We start from the raw sequence: 23,502 nt of genomic DNA, 5'->3' as shown, positions 1-23,502 counted from the left end.
TAAAAAAAAAAAAGAAAAGAAAATCAGGAAAGCTTCATTACAAGCTTCACGAGAATCTTAAAACAAAAACTCAAAACCTATGTCTTTGGAGGGAAGGGATTGGAGTATAAGGAAGGAAGGAAGGTCGGTTGGTTAACTCATTAAAGGCCCCTTATCAGAACAGTCTGAGAAAGAGGACTAGGCTGAGGGAGAAGGAGTCATGTCAAATTAACACTCTAACTACCAGAGTTTACTTTTGGCCAGAGGCATTGTGTTGACTACCTTTTCCCCCAGAAGAACCAAGCAAGAGTGACTTCTTTGGCTCACTCTTCCTTTTGCCACATCATGCTCGAGGTGTACTGTTGCTTTCAGTTCTATTTGGCTACCTGTGTCCTGACGGTGCAAAAGAAAGTGCCCTGATTAAAAAAAAAAAAGTAGCTGAGATATTCTGGGCAGGGGTACCTTCTTCACAGAGCATCACCTTCACAGTCTCCAACCCATGGGCTCCTACAAGTACCCATGACTGTATGAGACTTGCTGTGAGCATGTCACAAGTTCCCAAATGGCTACTCCTCCTTCTGCACTGATGCACAGGGGGGCCTTCTATGCACCAGGCCCTGAGAAGGGGGGCCCTGGGAAGATTCAGACATTGTTGTTGCCCTTCTGAGTCAAGTGGTCTCATGCAAGGCTGAGGAGATGAACATGTTAACAGTGGTCATGACAGGTGCCATGAAAGAAACCTGACTCTGTTATTGCATTTGGCAATCATTTCTCTGTGGCTTTTTTTTTTAAGATTTTATTTATTTATTCATAGACACAGAGAGAGAGAGGCAGAGACACAGGCAGAGGGAGAGGGAGAAGCAGGCTCCATGCAGGGAGCCCGATGTGGGACTCGATCCTAGGTTTCCAGGATCACACCCCAGGCTGCAGGCGGAGCCAAACCACTGCACCACCGGAGCTGCCCCTCATTTCTCTGTGGCTTAAACCCGTTGCTACCAAAAGTTGCTAGGCTCATGTGCTGGGGCTTGAAGATATAGACATGATGTAAGGGCATGTTAGAATAGCTGGGAATATTTCGCCTGGCAAGAAAGGCTAAGAAATGATATAGTGATTATTGTGTAGCTATGGGGCATTATTAGAACTGATAGCAGTGACTGTCATTCTGTTTCTTCCTTTCTGCTGAAAACAGATCAGAAGAAATGACCTTAAGAGGTAAACAAAGTGGCTTAGGTTAAACAAAGGGAAGTCTTCGTAGTAATGTAATGTTTAACGTTTAACAATGGAAGAGACTCCCCAGGAGGATTTGGTGAAGAGGAAACTGGTCACCCACCCCCACCAGATGCCTTCCAGGGACCTAGCCTAGCTGCAAGGGACAAAGGCACCCAGAAGCCCAGTGGAGAGGTGGAGGGAAGATACCCCAGAAATGTGTTGTCCCTTACTTTGACTCTTTGGGGCTCAGTTTTTTGGGGATTCCCTTCAAAGTCTACATGGGTCACATATGCACGTAGGATACAAGGCACTTTCTTCCTGAAAAAGACTTAACTTCACCCTGCTGGCTTGGCAAACCAATGTCTTCTTTTCGTTACAGGCAAGTCACTTGGAAGAGGGGCTTTTGGAAAAGTGGTTCAAGCTTCTGCATTTGGCATTAAGAAATCACCTACATGCCGGACTGTGGCTGTAAAAATGCTGAAAGGTATGGATGCCATAGTTTGGCTTTCAGTGGACCTGTGGCATTCTTGAAACACTGGTTATAAGTTAGATATGGCCTAGGAACAGATGCAAGTTATTTCTGCTCTGTCCACATAGTTGTCTTCTACTCCTAGAAGCCCTCCTAGTTTGCTTCAGGAGTTGTAGATTGGGCCAGCAAGAGCTCAGATTAACCTCGTAAATGAAACAATCCAACACTGTCCATGGGAAAGCAATCTCTGTTACCTCAAAGATCTTTCTCCTCTCACATCTTGAGCTCTATCTACCAGGGAATTAAGCTCACTATAACCACAGGTTCAAAGTTTCGGAATGATCCACTGTGATATTATAATGGGAAATTAGCTATGCATTGTAAACCCAAAGGCTTAGCTGGGACATGACTAACTACAAAGTAAAACTCTGAAGCTGGAATACTTGAGATCAGCAGAACTCTAAAATATTTTATACTGTCAAGTCCCACCCGTAGAACATTTCCTCTTGAGAAATTATATCTATATCTATATTTATATCTATATCTATATCTCTCTTAGCATTGAAAGACACTACTGCTCTCTGAAGCACTTGGGAGGTGAAACCACATGGCACAGTGATTTATGACCATCCCAAGAGAGATGAAAATGAAAATAGGGGAAAACTGCATAAATCAGACATCTCAAAGATGCATATATCTTTTAAAGTATGGAAAATACTTTGTTTCTTCATTCATGATGGAATATTCATGTCATTTCAATTCATTTTTAAGATTCCAAAACCAAAAAGGACTGGACACCCAAATGGCAGTTTTTTAGCTTTCCAAAATCTCCAGGACATTTGCAGGGGATTTTGAGGCACAGGAAGCTATGTACCCAGCCAAGCAGATCCCTAGAAAAAGCTCCAGGAGGAAGTACCATACACATAGGGAGACTTCAAAGCTCTTTATTTCTTCCAGCATGGATGCAGCATTGCAAGAGCCCCATGAAATGGCATTTTCTATCCCAAGCTGCTGCCCTTGTCAGGCAAAATCTCTGATAAAACTCTCCAGGGAACCTGACAGTTCTACTTAAAAATAGCCAGGCAAGGAGTCTTACACCCACGAATCAGGACTTCTGTGCGAAATGGACTGCTCAGATGATGGCAGGCCTTTCTGTGAGAATCCCTGCATTCCAGCACCCTGCCCCCCACACCCTGTGCCCCAGATTCTGAAGAGAAGAGGCATCCACATGTCCTCTGTATGAGAAAGCACCAGACTAAGTGCTTTACTGTGTTCAGTTGAATCACATGAAATTGCCATTTTTCTTTCTTTTCTCTCTTCAGCCTTGTGAGATAGACATTATTTTCCCAGTTTCTGGCTGAGGAAACATGACTCAGAGAGGTTAAATCACTTCTGCTACGTCCCATAGCTCACCAGTGCAACAACAAGGGTTTGAATGTAGCACTGTTCCCCCCACCCCCACCACCATGGTGCTACACAAGAGGGGCTGCCGAAACCTGGCCTCCAGGAAATGGCCCATTGCCCTCAAATACTAACATGATCCTGGCCCAAGTTATGGAGGCAATTGAATATCCAACCTTGAGCTAAGTCCTAAGTCGAAACTCCATCTGGAAGCATCTGCTTCCTTAGCTGGTCCCATTTTCCTGCTTACTACCACATGCCTTCTCCCGGAGAGGTGGCTCTCCTGCCTATGCTTATCTATTGTGGATCCAAGATAACACCTGCCTGTAAATGGAACAATCTGAGCAAGAGAGCCTGATTTTTGCCTCTGTGCCAAAGGGGCATAAAAGCATGCAGGGATTGATGAGTTTGAGGGGGAAGATTCTGACTTGGAAATTTTTAAAGGCCCAAAGAATGTATTCTATGCAATACTGAAATAAACATGTGTGATCATCTTTTGTCTTAATTTTTTTTTAAGAGATTGCCAAATAACCCACTATATAAAATTCCTAAAAACCATTTCCATTCAGCTTTCTTGCTTGAATTGGTTGGCCATCTGTTTCTAGGAGAAATTGAAAAGACAGAATGTCAGACATAGGCCATGAGTCAGAAGCTCTTTCAAAGTGCTCTTGAGCAGAACCTTTAACCTTTTTGGGCCTAATGCCCATGTCTGAAATGAGAAGAGTATTCAGGGTGTTTATTTTACTAACAAATAATTGTTGAGCATCTACTGTGAGCCAATCCCAACCCCGTTGGAAAGCTTCTAGAGCTTATCTGGGTATTACTTAAAAAATAATTCAAAAGTGATTTGTCCTTATGAAATACCATGCACATGCTCTGGCCATTTCCCAGACTCTTCTACAGTCATACTTGCACATGAGTATGAAGATTACACATTGGCTATCTACTACAGCATTACTTGTAATGGCAAAACACGCACACACACACAAAACTGGTGACAGTTCAAATGTCAAGAATGCTATTAATCAACTAACAGGAATGGAGAAAGTTTCTGACATATTAAATCAAATTAAATATATATTTATTAGACATATATAATATATATATGATCCCATTTATGTAAACAAAACAAAAAGACCTTTAAGTGGGTATATTTGTTTATAAATACACAGAAAAGGAGGCAAGTGATTGGAGCGGCCTTCACTTTTTGCTCTGTATACATCATGTTGTTGGAATATTTTACAATAAGATTATATGACTTTATTAATTTTGTAAATGCCTTATAAATTAACCAATAAGAAGGATACCCCACCACTACCACCACCATAAAAAGAGAGAAAACAAACAGAACAAACTTAATTTAGGCTTTAGCCTCTGCTAAATCTTACACTGATGTTGTTTATCTCTGTGAATGAAGTTGAAGTCAGATGCTTATGGATCCTTACAACTCGAGATAACCCTGCAGACTCCAGGGAGGAAAAGGTTATAGGGAGAAAATAACACATTGCAAAGATGTTTACAGAAGTGGCCATTCCACTCTTGCAGACCCCTGGTGCTCCTTCTTTGTAACTCTTCAAAGAGGGGAAAGTGAGAAAAAGAGGGGAGGTGTGGGCACATCCCCTGTCTGGAAGGTTCTTGCTGAGTCTGGTTCTGTAGAACGGAAGCCTTTGGAAGGCGCCTCCATGAGGTGCCCAGCTCTGAGTCAGCGCATTGCTGAGCAGACCAGGTCCACCAAGAGGAAATGCCCAGTGACTAACCCCACCACTGCTTCTGGGCCTTACTGTAATCAAAAGGATGTTGGCTCAGGAGGGAGGGAGTAATGAAAACAGTCTGGAGACCTGGCCTTTCTGAAGACTGTGGGGAAGTTGGTGAAGCAACCGGCTCAGCGTTGGCAAACATGGAGGGCAGGAATGCCTCCTCCAGCGGAAAGAGCCCCATTGTCCTGTCGCCCTGACTCTTCCTTGTTTCTCACACAGAGGGGGCCACAGCCAGCGAGTACAAAGCTCTGATGACTGAGCTCAAGATCTTGACCCACATTGGCCACCATCTGAATGTAGTCAACCTGCTAGGAGCCTGTACCAAGCAAGGAGGTAAATGAGAAGGAGGGCCTGCTCCCTCTCCCCATTCACATGCTAAGAACAGAGTCTGACATACAGCTCCTTCTCCCCATTCCTCCTCACCTCCTGAAAAACAGCCTCTCAGTAGTTCCAGAGGAAACAGTTTGTCCATTTATGGAAAGGTGCTCCCATCCTAGAAATGCCTTCCCTGTACAGTTAATTGAAAGGCTCTAAATAGAAGGAATCCCTTTGAGACCTCCTTCCATGGGCTCTGGGTCAAGTGGAGAGCATTTTTTCTCTCAGGATGGCTTTGAAGGAGGGTGGCCAGAGCTAAGGTAATGGATAGAAGGTGGAGCATTCCTTGAAGCTTCACATAAAAGAAGAAGTTACTACTGGTAGAACCCCAGGAGGAAGTGATGTGAAGGACAACCAGAAGGGCCCTTCCCTTCACACAGCTTTTCCCCACTGGGTCAAGCAGCCAGGACATGGCTATGGTCATGACTGAGGGCTCCAGCATGTTCCTGAAGACTTTTCTATCTTCCCCCGTGGGGAGGTTAGCACTTGGGTATAGATGTGCGATCACTGCTTAAGCCAGAAAGAAAGGTGCAAAAGACCTGTGTGCACCAATGTTTTCCACTGTCAACAAAAGTAGTAGAGATGGAGGGTAATCGGAAAGACTACCTGTTCAGAGTAGCAGGGGATACAGAAAGCGGGTGAGAGCTGGGAGGCCCCAGCTAGCATCCTGGAGACCCAACCATAGGCTGCCTGCTTTCCCATTACCCTTGAAAATTGACAAATGACAAGTCATCTGTTTGGGGTGCAGGGCCTCTGATGGTGATCGTTGAATATTGCAAATACGGAAATCTGTCCAACTACCTCAAGAGCAAACGAGACTTATTCTTTCTCAACAAGGTAAGGAACTTAAGGGTTGGAGGTTTAGGCTACATAAGCATAAAGTAAGAGAAACTGTATTTTTTCATTAATGACCAAGCCTAAAACCCAATCTCTGCTTTTTCCTTCCATGCTAATACAGCACACATTTTGTGGGCAGCACAGAGAATATGTAATCCCAGCATATGCAGCAAAACTTAGAGGTTAAAATTTAGGAGCCATCTACCTAACTACCTGTCCAAGCATCTTGATCATTTTCTTTCTTTCTTTCTCTCCATACATACGCAGACACCGACACAAGTCACGGGATTACTTGTTTCTTTAAAGATGATAGCAAATATAATTGCCCCCATTTATTAGAGAAATTAATGCCTCAATCAACTGAGTGACTTAGCAGTGAACACAAAGGCAGTGTTGGGCCAGAGAAATTATTTTCTCCTCTTGCTATGCCCTTTATTCTGCTTTCCCCAGACCCTTGCCCCCACAGTTAGCCCTGCACACAAACATGGAACCAGCCTTACCCACTAAAATAAAGCTACATAACAAAAGGAACATGTAGGTTTAAGTCCTGAAGGCAAACAAAATCTAAAAGAGATTATTGAATGGAGGAGAAGGTTTGATAAAACTTTGCCAGTGTGACTCATCCCACCAGTATTGTATCCTTTCCTGGGCTGGAGCAGCTTAGGGAGGAATGACTTGACATTATTAACTGCTAGTCAGCAATGCTGGTGATGAGTCTACAGTGTGGTGATGAAACACACAGACTCCAGAACGAGGCATCCTGGGTTTAAATCATGTTTCTCTCACTCAAAATCGGGGACCTTGGGCAAGCTACTCTACCTCTCAGTCTCAGGCCCCTCTTTTATTAAATGGAGGGAATAACAGAACCGAACTCATGACATTGTTGAGAGAATCACGTTCTTCATTGAATTAAGCACTCCATAAATGTTAACTGTCATTATTGTTACTGAGATAGAAAGATTGGGAGAGTCCAACTTAACGCCACCAATCTATAAGACCTATATGATGGACAAAGTGCTGCACATCCAAGAATTCTGCCCAGCTGTCACATGGACAGCAGTATTCACGGGACAAACAAATAAGAACCACTGGACAGCTGGCCAATTCTCTCATCCCTCCAACTTTGACCCAACCAAAGACACAGGTGGTCTATCAGACTTAGAAACATATAGGCAAGAACATATTGTCTCCAATTATAAACCATGCCCTCCAGTAGTTAAAATCTTGAAGCTGAAGGGGCACCTCACTTGGCTCAGTTGGTAGAGCATATGACTCAATCTTGGGGTCCTGAGTTCAAGCCCCATGTTGGGAGATAGAGATTTTTTTAAATTGATCTGGAAAGGACCTTTGTGATCAGCTAGTTCACTCTCTTACATTATAGATGTGCCCAGAAAAGTCAAGTGATTGACTTACAGACACTTACCAAGAGGTGGAGTCTGGGGGAAAAGAGCCCAGGTCTCTTGACAACCCTTGCAAAGCCTTCCTGTACACAAGATGGGATAAGGAAGGTGGGGTGGGGACGGGAGAGAGGGAGACACCACAAGAAAAGGGGGATAGTGGTGGCCTGGGTGGAGAGCAGTGCGAAGTCCCTTCAGTCCTGAAATCCTGGACTGCTTCAAGAAGAACTAAGGCAGCAGCCTACCCCAGGGACCTGGGCAGGATGGAACGTTTGGGTTCGTGCGTCCTTTGTTTAGAAGGCTCTGCTTCCTCCCCTGGCTATATTTAATGATTCGCCCCCCTGTTGGTGGAGCTCCTTGTTTTCATGGAAAACACATGGCTGTATTTCATATTTGGAACCTAAAGGAATATAAAGAGAAAGTGAAGGAAAAACCAAGAGGCTAAATAGAAATGGGATATTTCATTTTCCAAATAAATGCGCCAGGCTCTTTAAATACTATTTGTAATAAATTCACCGCGTACTGCTAGAGTCCCGGAAGTTCCGTGCATCCAACCTTTAATAAACAGTGGTGCTTACCAATAAGCAAAGCTGAATATAGAATTGATTGGGAGTCAAGGAGTGGGTGAGGGAGCCTGAGTTCTGGTCCCTGCAGACAGACGTATCCAGGCTGTGACCACTGGGAAGATGAATAAGAAGGCTGCCCATCACATGACGAGATGAGCACTGGGTGTTATACTATATATTAGCAAATTGAATTTAAATAAAATATTTAAAAATTTACAAAAATAAATAAATAAATAAGAAGAAAGGCTGCCCAGAGAGTGGAGAGCATTGTCATGGGCTGAGCCATGAGTAGACCCATTGAGCACTCTCCTCGCTATACCCCTGCCAGTGCCATTTCCCTGCTGTGTTGTGTCCTGAGAAGGGGCCTAGTGAAAAATCCAATTCCAGTAACCCCCACCCCCCCAGCGGAACCAACCCTAACTGCCTCTGGGAGACACAGCAACAAAGAATTACAGTTTATTTATTTTCGGGTAGGTCACCTGCGGTGGCAGCGGGGATCTACACTGAGGCCTGCCCACCACCCCCCGCCCCCATCCTCCCTCAGCAGGGCTTCTGCAGGTTTCTTGTCAGGAGGCAGGAGCCTGGAACCCCCCTTCCCCTGCCCCCCAGGCTGAGTTTGCTGGCTGTCCCTCCTCTGTCTTCTGCTTACTCCCAAGGCGCCCTCTAGTGGAGGGATCTCTCCTACTTCGCGACATTTCTAGAAAAAGCCAAGCAAGAATGAATCCCAGCACCTCCGCTCTGTGCAGGTGCAGAAAGGGACACCACTGAGCCCTAGTCCCTCTGAGCCCCTTCCTCAGTAGTGCCAGCTAGCATTACTGAGCGAGGTGTATGCTCCACCAGTACATAGTCACGAAGCCAGCGGGAGTGCCAAGTTTGTAATGTCAACAGTTATTAGGTAAATTGCCAAAGATGATAAAAATCTTTCCGGTTCCACATGAACACCCAGAACCAACACCTCCTTTCCTAGGAGTCCAAACATAATAAGATGGAGCTTTTCCAGTGAGGAAAGTGAGACCCAAAAAAGGTCATTTGCCCGATCTTACATAGTTAATGGAAGAGCCAGATTACACACCAAGGCTTGGATGCCCAGTCCAGGATAAAAGGTCTTTTCTACCCTTTTTAGGATCAAACAGTGTCTTTGTTTTGAATGGAGGGGAGACAAAGAAATGTCCGTGTTCCCTTCTTCCCCAGAGAAACCAGAGAAATTGATAAGTATAACCTTCTCTCATTACTCAGAGGGATTATGCCAAGTGAAGCCCCAAGTCCACTAGGGATTTGTTTCTACTATTCGGATTATCTTTCACAAGATGGCGTGTGGTATGGAAAAAGTGGTTAAGGGCATGGACTGGAGTTGGCCAAGCCTGAGTTCAAGCTTTGCCATTTACTACTTGCATGGGACTTTTTACTGCTTGCCTCCTCTGAACCTATTTCTTCATGGAGAAGCAAGAAGTACTTCATAAAGTTGTTACAGAGATTAAATGTGAAAATGTACTTAAGATTCTTCATATAGTGGCTGGCACAGAGTAAGCGCTCAGTGAATACCAGCGACTATTAATATTTCTTTATTCTGCCTAAGATGCTATCTGGAAACCCCCTCAAAAGCAGAACAGACTCTAGAACCCCAGGGAAGAGCCAGGCACCTGAGCGCCATAGGGCCCTTGCGCTTACTCTCCGGTTTGTGCCACGACACTCTCCCAACTCAGGCGACTGCCAGCTCGAAGGATTAGTTTCCTCATTGCTATTCTGAAAGTCTCTTTCCTCTGTGTCCTTCTTGGTCTGTTCAAAGGATGCAGCATTACACATGGAGCCTAAGAAAGAAAAAATGGAGCCAGATCCGGAGCAAGACAAGAAACAAAGACTAGATAGTGTCACCAGCAGTGAGAGCTTCGCAAGCTCCGGGTTTCAGGAAGATAAAAGTCTGAGTGATGTTGAGGAAGAGGAGGGTAGGTATTAATTCCTTCCTGTCCTACAGTCTGAGATATTTTTACAACATACTGTGCATCTCTGAAATTTTTTTCTTATTTATCACCCTAATAAACATCCGTGGGAGACTTGAAGGATAATGTCCTGAGGAGATAAGATTTGAATTAAGATTATTTACAGAGTTGCTAATTTTGACAGGGAACTGGGCGATTGTCTCCCCACAGGGCTTTTTGTCTTGAACAGATCATCCCCCACCCCCATGCTGGGGTAAAATGGGCTGGAGGCCTGGAAAAAAAATCTCTGAGATTCATGTTGAAACTCAAATGCTCTTGAAAATGAACTCTGATCTACTTGTTGGTTTTATGTTTTGCTAACATTGTTCCAATAAACTGGGATTTGGTGAAATAACAAGAGCCATGACAAACAGTTATGGTTTTAATGCTTTCCAGATTCCGATGATTTCTACAAGCAGCCCATCACTATGGAAGATCTGATTTCTTACAGTTTTCAAGTGGCCAGAGGCATGGAGTTTTTGTCTTCCAGAAAGGTCAGCCTTGCTTTTTACTGCTTCCCTTCTGTGCCAGGCCTAGACATGTGGACGTTTTATGGACACACGCTCACCTTTGCTCTACATCCACTCTTCCTCGTATTTGTTTATACTTATGTAGAGTAAACATCACAACGAATGCCTTCATGTGTCCGGATGGGACTCAGGAGCCTCGGATACCAATGAGTAGAACTTGATTCTAGGGGAAAACCTCACCAGGTTTCAGGCTGGACAAGCCCACCAGCCATTCTGCACCCTGCCCTCTGGCCTATTTTCCAAACTGGCCAGAATCTCAGAGTACATGACTTCACCGGAGAGCTTGTTAGTACATCCATGCAGGGTGCTCCACAAAACGGCAGCTCAGGGTGAAAGGCTGGGTGGGAGGCCAGGGGGAGTTTTGCTGACTGGGAGACATTGACGGCCAACTTGGTTTACCAGGACGCTGTCCTGCCAGTGGCAAAGCAGATTCAGGCCACTTCTTGGCTTACGGGCCTCAGGGAGCCTATTTGCAGAGAAATGGCTTCTGTTTATGGTCACCTCGTATGCATTGGAAGTTGCTTCCTTAAGGTAAAGGAAGCAGGTGAAATGGATCCTCAGAGTAAGAGGAATAAGGACGCTGAAAAGGCGCGGGAAAACAGTGGGTTAGGTTAAGGAAATGCAATGATGAGGCAACTGTTTTTGTCCTAGTGCATTCATCGGGACCTGGCAGCGAGAAATATTCTTTTATCTGAGAACAATGTGGTGAAGATCTGCGATTTTGGCCTTGCCCGGGACATTTATAAAAACCCCGATTACGTGAGAAAAGGAGATGTAAGTCAATGTGCTGTTGTTTTGACTCACTTATGTCATCTTGGAAGCGCACACCAAAGCCCTCGGTAAATCTTTACACACTCCCTGAAAACCATCCTGTGGCTTTCTGTGAAGATGAGCAGCCTGAATGGGCCCTTGCGTGGGGCTCAGAAGGGCCCTTGCGTGGGGCCCCTGTCTCCTGGTTCTGTGCTCTCCCCGTTGCTGGTGTGGGACCTGGCCTTTTGGGCAGCACTGCCACAGCCTGCGAACCCGGGAACTGTTCAGTGGGGCCTGGTAAGACCTCATCCTCCCCTCCCTTGGACTCCTGTGGGAGTGCCCTGTACCGCTGGGAGGAACAGCCTGGACTCTTTCCCTCGAGTAAACCCCGGGTGATTGATTCCGCAGGTGTGGATAGCTCAGGAAAGGGTGGGGGAGGGTGTCAGTCTTATCTGAGGAGGAAATGGTTTACCTCCCATGCCTGCCTCCCGCCTAGCGTCTCCCTGCTGGCCCGCTCTGGCTTCTCTTCCCCGCTTGTTTTTGAACACAGTGTTATCTTTCACGTCTGTAGGTGACCTCCTGTGTCCTCTCTTCTTAAGCCTGCGTCTGGGCTCTGACGCTCGCTCTAGGAGGGATTCTCAAACTTGAGCAAGCACACACATCACCTGGAGGGCTTATTAAAACTATGATTTACTGAGCTCCACACCCAGAGGTTCTGATTCGGGTTCAGGGAGTCTTGGGTGGGGTCTGAGAATTTGCCTTTCTACCAAGTTTTCTAGGTGCTACAGATACAGCTGGTCCCGGGTCACTTTGAGAACCACTGCTCTGTAGTCCCTTCTTAGAAAAGGGGAACAACGAACCTTCCCCGTGAGCCCTGATAGGCAAAATCTGTCCCTATTTTCTGTCCCCTGGGTCTCTTCCAGCCTCCCCCACTTCTGTTTCTGTCTCTCCGTGATCCCATACCTCCTGTCAAATCCCATCCAACTAAAGTGCAAGACTGAGCCCACCGAGACTCCTGCTGTCTGAAGAGAAGGAAGATCGGTCTGCACCCTTGGAAACCTGCCAAATTGTCGCCTAAATACTACCACCTTCCTTCCTTCTAGTGTCTTTGCCCACTTCCCTGATTCAGTGACTTTAAAAATCCTGCCTTTTTACACAGGAATGCCTTTCAAAATCTTCCTCCTTAAAAACAAAACCCCAAACCCTGAAAATCATCGATTGTTCAGGACGTGTCCTAATGCAGATTATTCCTTTCCAGGCCCCTGGAGGGTGCATGCCTTTTGGGGGGAAGAAGGGTTTCTTACAGAGTCATGGAGTGAGGACATGCTGGATACGAGGGAGGAGTTCACCAAACACTTACCGTGGTCTTTTAGTGTGACACTGCATGTTCTGACAGTTTCCTCCATCTTAGGAAACCTTAGCTGCTCTAGGAAATGATTTGTGGGCCAAGTGTTATCTGGGAGGTGACCCCACGGGCACTTGGGTTGAACACGCTTTGTTTTCGTGTCCATCTGCTCAAGGCCCCCCTGTCCTTTTCTAGACACGCCTTCCTCTGAAGTGGATGGCTCCTGAATCTATCTTCGACAAAATCTACAGCACCAAGAGTGACGTGTGGTCTTACGGAGTACTGCTGTGGGAAATCTTCTCCCTAGGTAAACCTGGGGAAGGAAGGGATCACATAAATGGCTGCATCTTCTGCCAAGTGTCCTCCAGATAGATCCACCCTTGAGATCAGCCTCTAAAAGACACACAGGTCCTTGTAGCAGCTCACAAGACTTACATGAGCAATGGTGCATGCATGTGCACCCTGTGAAGATGCCCTCTAGGAGCTCACATGGGGAGGGGAGGTGGATCAACATCACATCTGAGGTCAGGTTTACCTTCAGCCAGTCTACTTCCTCTATGCTTTGCTCCTTCTCCTAATTCCTCAAACTCCCCAATTGCCAATGCCCTACCTCCTCCCTCCCTGCATCCCCCTCCCCTCAGAATTTCTTCCAGAAAGGCCCCAACAAGCACAGCTTAGCTGGCGACCTTAGAAACAGGAGGCCTCTCGTGGCTCCAGTATTAGCTCAGCTAGCCCCAGATGCTGGTTCACGTGGGAAGAACAATGGGAACCCTGGTTATATTTATTCTGCTCCCAATAACATCCACTTTGGGTGGCTAGAAACCCTGTTCAAGGCCCCAGGCACACAGATGTGCACAGAGCCCACATCTGCCTGCAGCCACACTCTGATGCTCCGAGGCCTCCCAAGCATGGGGGCCAGCCAACAGTCTTTTGGACTTTGCCAAAAATTTGCCTTTTGGAGCAAATAAGTCACCCAGTAACATCCCTGGTTTCCTGAAATGTGTGAAAATCATTCCCCTGCTTTCGATGACAGGCACCTGTTGCTTCCAGTCCTTGAAAGCAGCTTGGCGGCCACAGTGGCCCCACAGTGACACAGTGCCAGAGCTGCACGCCTCCCAGCTGCTTCCTACCAGCAGTACGCACTAGAAAGTACAGACAAACAAATGTGGGGAGAGACTAGGTTCAACGTCTGGAACAGAGCAGGTTGGGAGGCTTTATTCACCCCTAGCTCCAACCAAGCATCTCCCTAAAAGGAAAGGTCACGTGGGTATCCTGGGTGGTAGAACTGTCCAAGGACCAAGTCTGGGCCCCTCAGGCACACCCCAGCCCACCTGCCGCACCCCAGAGCTCAGGACCCCTTTGCTCTCAGGTCCCTCCCAGCAGCTAGTGCTCTGGTTCTGTGAGGAATTTATAAGAAAGTAGTGAAGTAAATCATTCTCCCTGAAGTGTGAATGATCCACGAGGATCCTATTCCAGGTCCACCGGCGTTTTAAAAAGAATCTCATTCACCCAAGGTAGGAACCTCTACTGACAGGCTTTCTTCCGAGTTCCTTGCGGGGAGAGGGGAACTCCCTGCAGCAGACACCCCTTCTCCTGACCAAACAGACCGCAGTAGCCATAGGAACGGCCTCTTGGGCATCGGACACCCGGCACCACAGGCCTGACCAAGCAAGCCCGTGGCTTGATGAGTATCTGCTGAGCTTCCCTGTGGGCGCTACTGTGTATGAAAATCCATTCCAGTCACTGAGGACTTAGTACTAAACCATCAGTTTAAAGGGAGGGAACAAACACTGACTCGCTCTCCCATGGCCTTCTGCTCCCAGGAGCCGTGACGTGCCCTGTGTTTCCCTTGCTGTCTCTGGCAGGTGGGTCTCCATACCCAGGCGTGCAAATGGACGAGGACTTCTGCAGCCGCCTGAAGGAAGGCATGAGGATGAGGGCCCCGGAATACGCCACTCCTGAAATGTGAGCCCCCGGCTTCCTCCCTTCCCACCCACCGTGCTCTCCCCAGCAGCATACCTCAGAAAGGAGACATCCTGCTGATGCTTAGGATCATCCTCCTGATGCTTAAGGCCCGCTTGGCCTCTCTTTTCTGGAAGCAGGACGCATTATCCCTGACCCATCCATCCTCCCTATTTCCCCTCTTGAGCACTGACAAGACTTTTCAAGGCCTTTGGCTGGAACTGGAGTTAGAAATGGAGCTTCTAGGTATGAATTCAGGCACACTGAACAGACCACGTGGGAGTGGTTAATGAGAAGACTTGAAGCTTTGATAAAGTCCAAGGGAGTTTTCGGTTCAAAGCTGAAGAGGGAGCCGAATGGGCTAAGCAGCCCCAGGGATGGAAGGCTCAAAGCTGCCATGGACCAGTCAGTCCTCCAGGCACGCTTGAGACTGCTGAGGGGCTTTCCTGTGGAATTCAGGGAAAGAGGTGGAGGAGAGATAAAGGGGGAATCCCTGAATGAAGTAGCAGTCATACTCCAGGGCAGCCCCGGTGGCGCAGCGGTTTAGCGCCGCCTGCAGCCCAGGGCGTGATCCTGGAGACCCTGGATCGAGTCCCACGTCGGGCTCCCTGCATGGAGCCTACTTCTCCCTCTGCCTGTGTCTCTGCCTCTCATTCTCTGTGTCTCTATGAATAAATAAATAAAATCTTAAATAAAAATAATCATACTCCGTAAAAGCCTTCATGGGCATGAAGACTTCTCTAGGCTCATTTTAGGAATTGGTAGCTGCGTGGAGCTTCTTCTCAAGAGGGCTTCCTGCTTCCTAGGACTCTAGGCTCTGTGTGAAGGCTCTCTCCATTGTGCAAATGCTTGCTGGCCTCCCTCGGATACTCTTTGTTCCTGAAGCTTTATGGATGTTTTGCACTTTGAGGCCTAAGCAGGAATGTGATGACACTTGCAGTTTTGTTGAGCTGCTGACAAGGACTAGGCCTCCCCAAGGCGGCACCACCTTTCCTGAACTGGAGGGCAGCCCTCCCTGTCCTACCCACACAATGGGGTCTTGTCAGAAGCCCTAGGCTTGCCTCTGGGCAGGAGTCAGAGGGAATGAAGGAAGTGTGGGCTTGGCCAAAGTGCAAGGTTGCTGTCTCTTTCCTTCGTCATCTGAGGACAAGACCAGAATGAGGATGGGAGAGAGACTTAGGCCCATGAAGGCAGCACTGGGGACTAGTGTGAGTATAGAAAGGAGCTAGGGGGACCTGTTATTGTCAGGCTTGCATGGTCTCACCAGGAAAGTCCAGAGACCTTGAGGCAGGGCTCTTTTCTGAGAGCTGGGAACGGAGCTAGATTAGTCCTCAGGATGTGACAGTTGGGCTGTGGAGTGTGGAAAGTATTGAAAATTCTTTATTGCTTGCCTCTTTTTGCTTGGTGGAACGGGGCAGCCTCCAGGAGATCTGGTGTAAAATGAGATCACTTTGCACTTCACCATTTTCTAAGTACAGTTTCATCTAAAGCTCCCAGAAACCTTGAGGGGCAGACAGGCAGATGCTATCATTTGAATTTAATGAGTAATGAAACTAATCCTCTCACAAGTGAAGTGATTTGTCCACTGTCAACTAAATAGTAGCATAGGGAACATTTAGAAGCCTTTTGGATTGATTTCCCTAGATCATAGGACTATTAAATTAGAAATACATCCCACATTCCTTAGAAAAAGTTTCTCTAATATGTCCGCTTGTGCTTTGAATATTTCTTCCACTTCTTCACATAATCTGACAATCACAAAACTAGTTCTCAAATACTAGCCATAATAATTGCAATCATTATTAAGTAACATTTAATATTTATTAATGAAACAGTTATTTAGTGCTTCAGTGCCAGGCATGGTTTTAAGTGTCTTTTAATATATATTAACTTATCTAATGCTCATAATTGTACCTACTTTATAGAGTTATTAACTCCATTTTATAGGTGAGAAAATCAAGGCACAGAACCTCTAAGTGATCTGCCACATTGCAAATAAGTTGGTCTGAGCCCAGAGTCCACAGCACCAGGCTACATGCCTACAGGGTCTGTTCTAATACCTACCCAGGCTCTGGTCCCAAATGACTCTAAAAGTTGCAAAGTCCTATCAGCTTTGGACTGAAAACTCCCTTGGACTTTATCAAAGCTTCAAGTCTTCCCATTAACCACTCCCAGGAAACACTTGTATCCCACACCTCTGTGGGAGAAGCTGTAGACAGAAGGATGGTTCCTCAATGCTGGGGAGTTCTAGAAGCTATGAAAAGCAGTAGCTTTGTGAAGTGTTTGTTCGGAAGGCTAGAATTCAAACCTTCAGCCATTCTCAGGCGTTTGAGGGCTGATAGAGTAATCTCCTTCTTGTTGGCTCCAACAGCGGGAAGGCCTGGGTGGAGGACAAAGTGCAGCTCTCAAAACTGGCCTCTGTGACCTGAACTTGGCCTAACGTGGCGTGCACTTGGGGGCTTGAGTGATAGCTTGAAAAGGAAACCCTTCCCACAGCTGGTTTCAAGAAGGTCTGTTGGGGTGGGTGCAGCTGGTGTCTCTTTACTGTATTAAACCTGTTTACTTAGTGATATAAACTGTTCAACCCTGAGTGGCTGGTTCCTCGCCCAGAGCCTGTTTAATCAGATGTCTTCCAATAAGGAAATAAGCAATGAATGTTTTGATTTTTTTTTCTTTTCCTTTGGTGTTTGCTGAGATGTTTTGCATTGGATTTTAGGCAAGAGGAATGGAAACTAGAAATCAGAAACCAAGAATCAAAATAAAAACAGCAAGGAGTTGTAGGTGGTCCCTTTTGCTAGTTTGGACAGGGAGAAGACAGGGCAAGTCCTGCTTGCAGCAGCTTTTAGCTCAGCAGTGAAAGGGTGCTGGCTGCAGGACTGTGTCCTCCCTACTTGCAGGACCATCCCCCTTTTTTGTTTGGTTCAAGCCTTTCTTGCTTTGGCTACTTTTTATATATTATCTGTGTATACATTCAATGTCCTTCCAACAGCCTCCAAGACTGTTCATTGCTAGAAGTGCCTTGGATGGTTCGGCTTCAGTGTGGTAAGGTGGAAACAGGCCAGCCTTCATCACATCACAGCCAGTGCATCTGGGGTGTGGGATCTTGGGCTTTGTCTGGTGATCTCCTAACTCCTTGGTAAATGTTTTTGCGCCAATCTCAAAAAATTAGTAAAACATGTAAACAAAGTGAGATCCACATAGGATTGTGCAGACTGTTTTTTAAAAAAGAGATTTTAGGGATCCCTGGGTGGCGCAGCGGTTTGGCGCCTGCCTTTGGCCCAGGGCGTGATCCTGGAGACCCAGGATCGAATCCCACATCAGGCTCCCGGTGCATGGAGCCTGCTTCTCCCTCTGCCTGTGTCTCTGCCTCTCTCTCGCTCTCTGTGTGACTATCATAAATAAATAAAAATTTAAAAAAAATAAATTAAAAAAAAATAAAAAAGAGATTTTATTGATTTGATAGAGAGTGCAAGCACCAGCAGGGGGAGCTGCAGGCAGAGGGAGAAGGAGAAGCAGACACCTCACTGAGCAGGGAGCCCAGTCCCAGGACCCTGAGATCATGACCTAAGCTGAAGGCAGACGCTTAACTGACTAAGCCACCCAGGTACCCCTGTGCAGACTGTCTTATGTTACTTCAGACCTCTGGCCACTAACAGTTTGCCTGAATGGAGCAAGTGCCTTGAGGCCTCACTCTGAGGCTGGTTGTCTGGGACAGTAGGGACCATGGGCACTGCAGCTCCTCTCCTAGGTCTCCTAGACAGTGGGGACAATGGCCCAGAGTTGGAAAACATGTGTTCCCCTCCTCACTCCCAGTCTCCTGTGTGTCTGCAAATTGAGCCTCAGTAGAGTAGTCCTTGACATGTCCTTCAGAGCTCTTGGGACCTATTGAGCCCCACCGCACCCCTGGGAGTTAGGCAAAATAGGTACCATAGATGAAAGATATGGGTGGCAGGGAACCAGAATCATCTTCTGAGAAGAGCTTGACCCATCAGTTTGGTCAAAGTTGGGAGAATCTGCGATTCAGACAAGTGATCTTTATGATCCCTTAATCAAAGACTTAGGTTATGTGCTCACTGGGTATTCAGAAAGCAGAACCTCAACTCAACCATCCGACTATATGAGGAGCTTGCATTCGAACACCAGTACCCATGGAGGGTATCTGAAGACCACATGGTGCCACCACTCTCCTGGGGACCTGAGGAGAAACACACAGTAGGCCACAGTGTCTTGCCTCTCAAAATTGTTTTTCCTGAATGGTGCTTTTGCTCTTAAGGCATTGGCCAACATTAAAAGACAAGGTACAAGACAGTCCCATGAAGTCATTATTTCCTAGATGGAAATTACACTGTTGAGAGGCGTCTAGGACAGCTTCCTTTCAGATTTCAGTTCTAGGAATAGCCATGCTTCTTCCAAGTAACTGGTCTGTTTTTAACTTTTGGCTTATGTGCACCACATAATTGATTATTCCTTCTTTTCACCAGCTGCCTGGAAGCTTGGAGCATTGCCTCTATCCAACTACTCAGAGTCAAGATATACATTTTGCAGATTAGCTTTGCCTAGGCTTTTGCCTTTCTTATTTTTCCTTTCTTGCGATATTCTTTTCTCTTTTCTTAACCTTCCTATATTCCTTTGTTAGACATTTCCCCTGTACTTTGAGGCAAAATAGGGATAGCCTTAAGAGACACTGGAGCAGCTGGTGCAGATTGAAAGCACATGTCTAAGAAGTGGCGGTGTGTGTGGGGGGGTGCGGTTCTCAGGCTTTTCCTCGGAACACCCAGGTCCAGCACTACAAGTAATGTCTGCAATATGGCTTAAGAATTCATGCAAGGAGCCTTGCTAGCTCTTCCCAGAGACCAGTCTGACTTCCTTATCAAATACTTACATGGCAGGCCCTCAGCTAGGTGAGGGGTGTGGAGTTGTGGTCCCCACCAACATAGTGCTCCCAGCCAGGTTCTGATCCAGATCCAAATTCTGAGGCCACTCAGATTTTGATCCAACTTGGTCAGAGTCTTCTCTAGTCCAGATGGTTTTCTGAGATAAGAGATATTTACAGTAAACATCTCTTGAGGAGAGGAAAGAACCAAAAGAGAGTAAATTATAAGCCAGTGCGTGTAAAGACCTCTGGCATGTGTTCTACAAGGAGGATGTGCAGGCAGGGACCTGTATTCCCTCGGGCATGACCAAGAAAAGAGCCCAATATCTTTCCATCTCAAAGGTCAGAGGAGAAGAATTGACAAGAAACCCTGTTGACATTTAAATCCCAGGACCCAGGATGCCTGGGTGGCTCAGGGGATGAGTGTCTGCCTTTGGCTCAGGGCATGATTGCAGAATCCCGGGATCGAGTCCCAACTGGGCTTCCGGCATGGAGCCTGCTTCTCCCTCTGCCTACGTCTCTTTCTGTGTCTCTCATGAATAAATACAATCTTTTAAAATTGATCAATCAATTCCAGGGCACAATCTGGCTTCTGTAATATTAAATGTTTTCATATCCAGAAACTCAGTCTGTACCTAGTGACTTGAGAGGTGTGGGAGGCCAGTTTGTAATGGCTGCTTTGAAATGCTGGGGTTGGGACGCCTGGGTGGCTCAGTGGTTGAGTGTCTGCCTTTGGCTCAGTGCATGATCCTGAGGTCCTGGGATGGAGTCTCACATTGGGCTTCCTGCAGGGAGCCTGCTTCTCCCTTTGCCTCTGTCTCTGCCTCTCTCTGTGTGTCTCTCATGAATGGATAAATAAAGTCTTTTAAAAATTAAAATTAAAGTTAAAAAAAAAAGAAATGCTGGGGTTAACAGGAAGAGAGGGGATCAGCCACATGCAAGAAACCTGCACACAACCCACAGAACTACCCATACTCTACACAAACTTTCACATTTTGGAAGTGACTTGAGTCCTGTACACAGGGCCTTCTCTGGTTTCCACTGCTGAGCTCAATAATGTAACTGTGAGGCAGCCCTGGACATACCATATACTTATTGAAAAGCCTGAGTCAATCTTTTTTTGATAGCCTGAGAATATAATAAGTACTATAAACGATTCACCCATGGATATTTGTGTCTATGATAACTTGCACCTTTAAGGACATTGCCCTGCTTTTTACAGTGAGAGGAGGAGCTTTATACTGCAAGTCAACAGTGGTGCTTCTTTTTCCAGTAGCTCTGCTTTATTCAAGAAGGGCTCATGACTTCCTATCTGCAGAAACCACAAGCACCCCAAAGAATTTGGGAGGTGACGGGCTTCAGAGGGTTGGTTTATTAGTCTGCCTTTGTAGAAATGTTTTCCACTACCAGCAGGACCTGGCCCAGATAGCCTTGTGTGTGTGGGTGCTGCATGCCCAAATCCAAAAACGAAGGCAAATATCATATACTACAAGAAGCATAACCTTTATCTATAGGACAACACCCATCACTTTGCTGATGAATGTAGGGCAATTTACATAATTACCACTGTTCTTCAGCTATTTCTGTTGTGCTTTCACCCAACAGCTATCAGATCATGTTGGACTGCTGGCACAAAGACCCTAAAGAAAGGCCACGATTTGCAGAACTTGTGGAAAAACTAGGTGATTTGCTTCAAGCAAATGTACAACAGGTAAAGCTAAATTTATCTAAAATATCCGAAGACCCAAATGCCTTTGAATGTTAGTCAAGGGGGTGTTATTTTTAAGAGCTATTAATAGCAGAAATTAGCAGTTAAATGTGTGTGTATGCAAAATTATCTTCCCAAAACACAACAAAAGTTGTGGAAATGACACAGTTGAAGCTGACATGTTTCACAGATGTAGATGGATATAGAAATTTGTACAATTAGAGCTCTATCTTTGGTATTTTAGGATGGAAAAGACTATATCCCACTAAATGCCATACTGACAGGAAATAGTGGATTTACATACTCATCTCCCGCCTTCTCTGATGACTTCTTCAAGGAAGATATCTCAGCTCCAAAGTTTAATTCAGGAAGTTCTGATAATGTCAGGTAAGAGTCCTTTCTTTCTCTAGCCTGTACTATAAAATTTTCAAACATTAAAAAGTCCACCTCCTAAATTCAACCATAACTAACATTTTGCCCTATTTTGTCTCTATGCATACATTCTGTGTGCATGTGGTTTTTTTTTTTTTTTTTTCCCATTTGCTGAACCAATTGGAACAGAGCATAAGGCATTATAACATTCTACCCCTAAATCTTGTAAGGTTATTTGTGTTACCACATCAAAATTATCACACCAAAGAAATGATAGTTCCTTAATATTATTAAATATTCACATTTCCGTAAGTTTCCCAAACATCATTTATGCCTTAAAAAACAAAAGGCAAAAACAGGATCTAATCAAGCATAATGCATTGCATTTTAATTTTATTTTAGGATAATCCTACATCTTTTTTCCCCAATAACTTTTTTTCATAAGACTTTAGATAAAACAAACTTTTTTTTTTCTTATTTGGCACACTAACATATCTCTCCTTGCTGCAGAAGTTGGAGAAGGGATAAGGGAAGAAATATTGATTGCTGGGTGGGAATCAGCTCTTCAGTACTCATAGTTACACATGTATCACACATATTCAGCACTAACAGTTATACATGTATCGACATGTTGGACATGTCGTTACTAGCGGTTATACATGCATCCCACATCAGCACTAACAGTTGCATATGGTGTTCATCACTGCTAATGGTTGCAAGTATGTCATACACATTAAAGGTTACAAAGATATGTGCTGTTCTGGCACTGTGCTAGGCTCTTTGTATACATCAATTCCTTTAATGCTCAAAACAATACTATACAGTAGATATTATTCCTGTTACACAAATGGGGACAGTGAGTCTCCATAGAAGATAGCCTGCCAAAATTGTGTGTCTAGAAAATAGCAGATTGCAGTTTGATACTCCTTCCCTGTTCCCATGCTGTTAGAATTATTTTTAGGAAATTTAGACTGTCCTGTGGGCCTTCTAGCATCTTTATCTGCAGTAGGCACAACCGTAGAGCTTTGACCTCAGTTCAGCCAAACTTGGCAGGTGACCAGGGGAGGCATGGCTAATGATTGGACCAGTCTGAAAAGACTGACAAGCATCTATGAGAGGCCCAGGAGTCCAGTGGCCAGCCCACATTTGTGGTAATGGGTTATAAGTCAGTGGCACTGCTCATACTTCACAACCAGCCCAACTGATGAATCATCCTTTTTTTAAGGTAAAAAATACTAGCTGGGATTGAACACATTAGCCATATCTGATTATATCAAAGATATCATCACTAACAGTTGTACATGTATCAACATGTCATGAGTCAACCTTTTTTTTCTAAGATAAGAACTCTAGTTGGGATTCACCCACTTGGATGAACCTTTTTTTTTTTTTTTAAGATATGTATTTATTCATGAGAGAGATGCAGAGAGAGGCAGAGACAGGCAGAAAAGAGAAGCAGTCTCCTCTCAGGGAGCCCGATGCAATACTCAATTCCAGACACTGAGCCAAAGACACACGCTCAACCGCTGAGCCACGAAGGAGTCCCATGAATTACCCTTAAAGAAAAAAAAAAAGATTTCTTTTTAAAGATAAGAAGTCACCCATCAAATCACCTTTTTATTCCCCCCAAGATAAGAAAACTAATTGGGATTGAACACATTAGCAATATCTGACTGTATCAGAGAAGGGGGAGGGAAGTTGTCAGTTATTTGGGCCTTTCCAGAATGCTGCTTAGCCTTAGGCCAATAAGGAGCTTATCTAAGAAACTGGGCCTTGCAGATGGTGATAGGGTTTCAGACTAAGAAACTCAGTCAGTAGGTGAACTTGCCTTAGGAGGAAAACCATATAGTGGAAATCTCTGTTACCCTTCCTAATAGATCATCAACAAAAGGTCAGTAGGTAGTTAATTCTACAGAAAACATAAAAATACCACCCATTTCTCCCAATCTGGAATCCCAGAACAGAATATACAGGCCTAGCTATTAAATCAGCTCTG

General features: G+C 45.5%; 1 protein-coding gene across 2 annotated transcripts in view; it reads left to right on the top strand.

Annotated features, from left to right (window-relative positions):
• Positions 1–23,502, top strand: part of FLT1 (fms related receptor tyrosine kinase 1) — a 175,718-nt gene that overhangs the window by 143,528 nt on the left and 8,688 nt on the right. For both annotated transcript variants that reach the window (XM_072719891.1, XM_072719890.1), the window contains exons 18-27: positions 1,568–1,672; positions 5,035–5,148; positions 5,939–6,027; positions 9,777–9,933; positions 10,363–10,460; positions 11,148–11,270; positions 12,787–12,898; positions 14,457–14,556; positions 21,032–21,137; positions 21,379–21,521. In XM_072719891.1, coding sequence (XP_072575992.1) covers positions 1,568–1,672; positions 5,035–5,148; positions 5,939–6,027; positions 9,777–9,933; positions 10,363–10,460; positions 11,148–11,270; positions 12,787–12,898; positions 14,457–14,556; positions 21,032–21,137; positions 21,379–21,521 — 1,147 coding nt within the window. The remainder of the gene's footprint in view (positions 1–1,567; positions 1,673–5,034; positions 5,149–5,938; positions 6,028–9,776; positions 9,934–10,362; positions 10,461–11,147; positions 11,271–12,786; positions 12,899–14,456; positions 14,557–21,031; positions 21,138–21,378; positions 21,522–23,502) is intronic.

Source organism: Vulpes vulpes, chromosome 9, assembly GCF_048418805.1.
Source record: "Vulpes vulpes isolate BD-2025 chromosome 9, VulVul3, whole genome shotgun sequence".
Lineage (NCBI taxonomy): Eukaryota > Metazoa > Chordata > Mammalia > Carnivora > Canidae > Vulpes > Vulpes vulpes.
The sequence above is the reverse complement of the archived record's forward strand: the minus strand, read 5'-3'. Positions and strand labels throughout refer to the sequence as shown.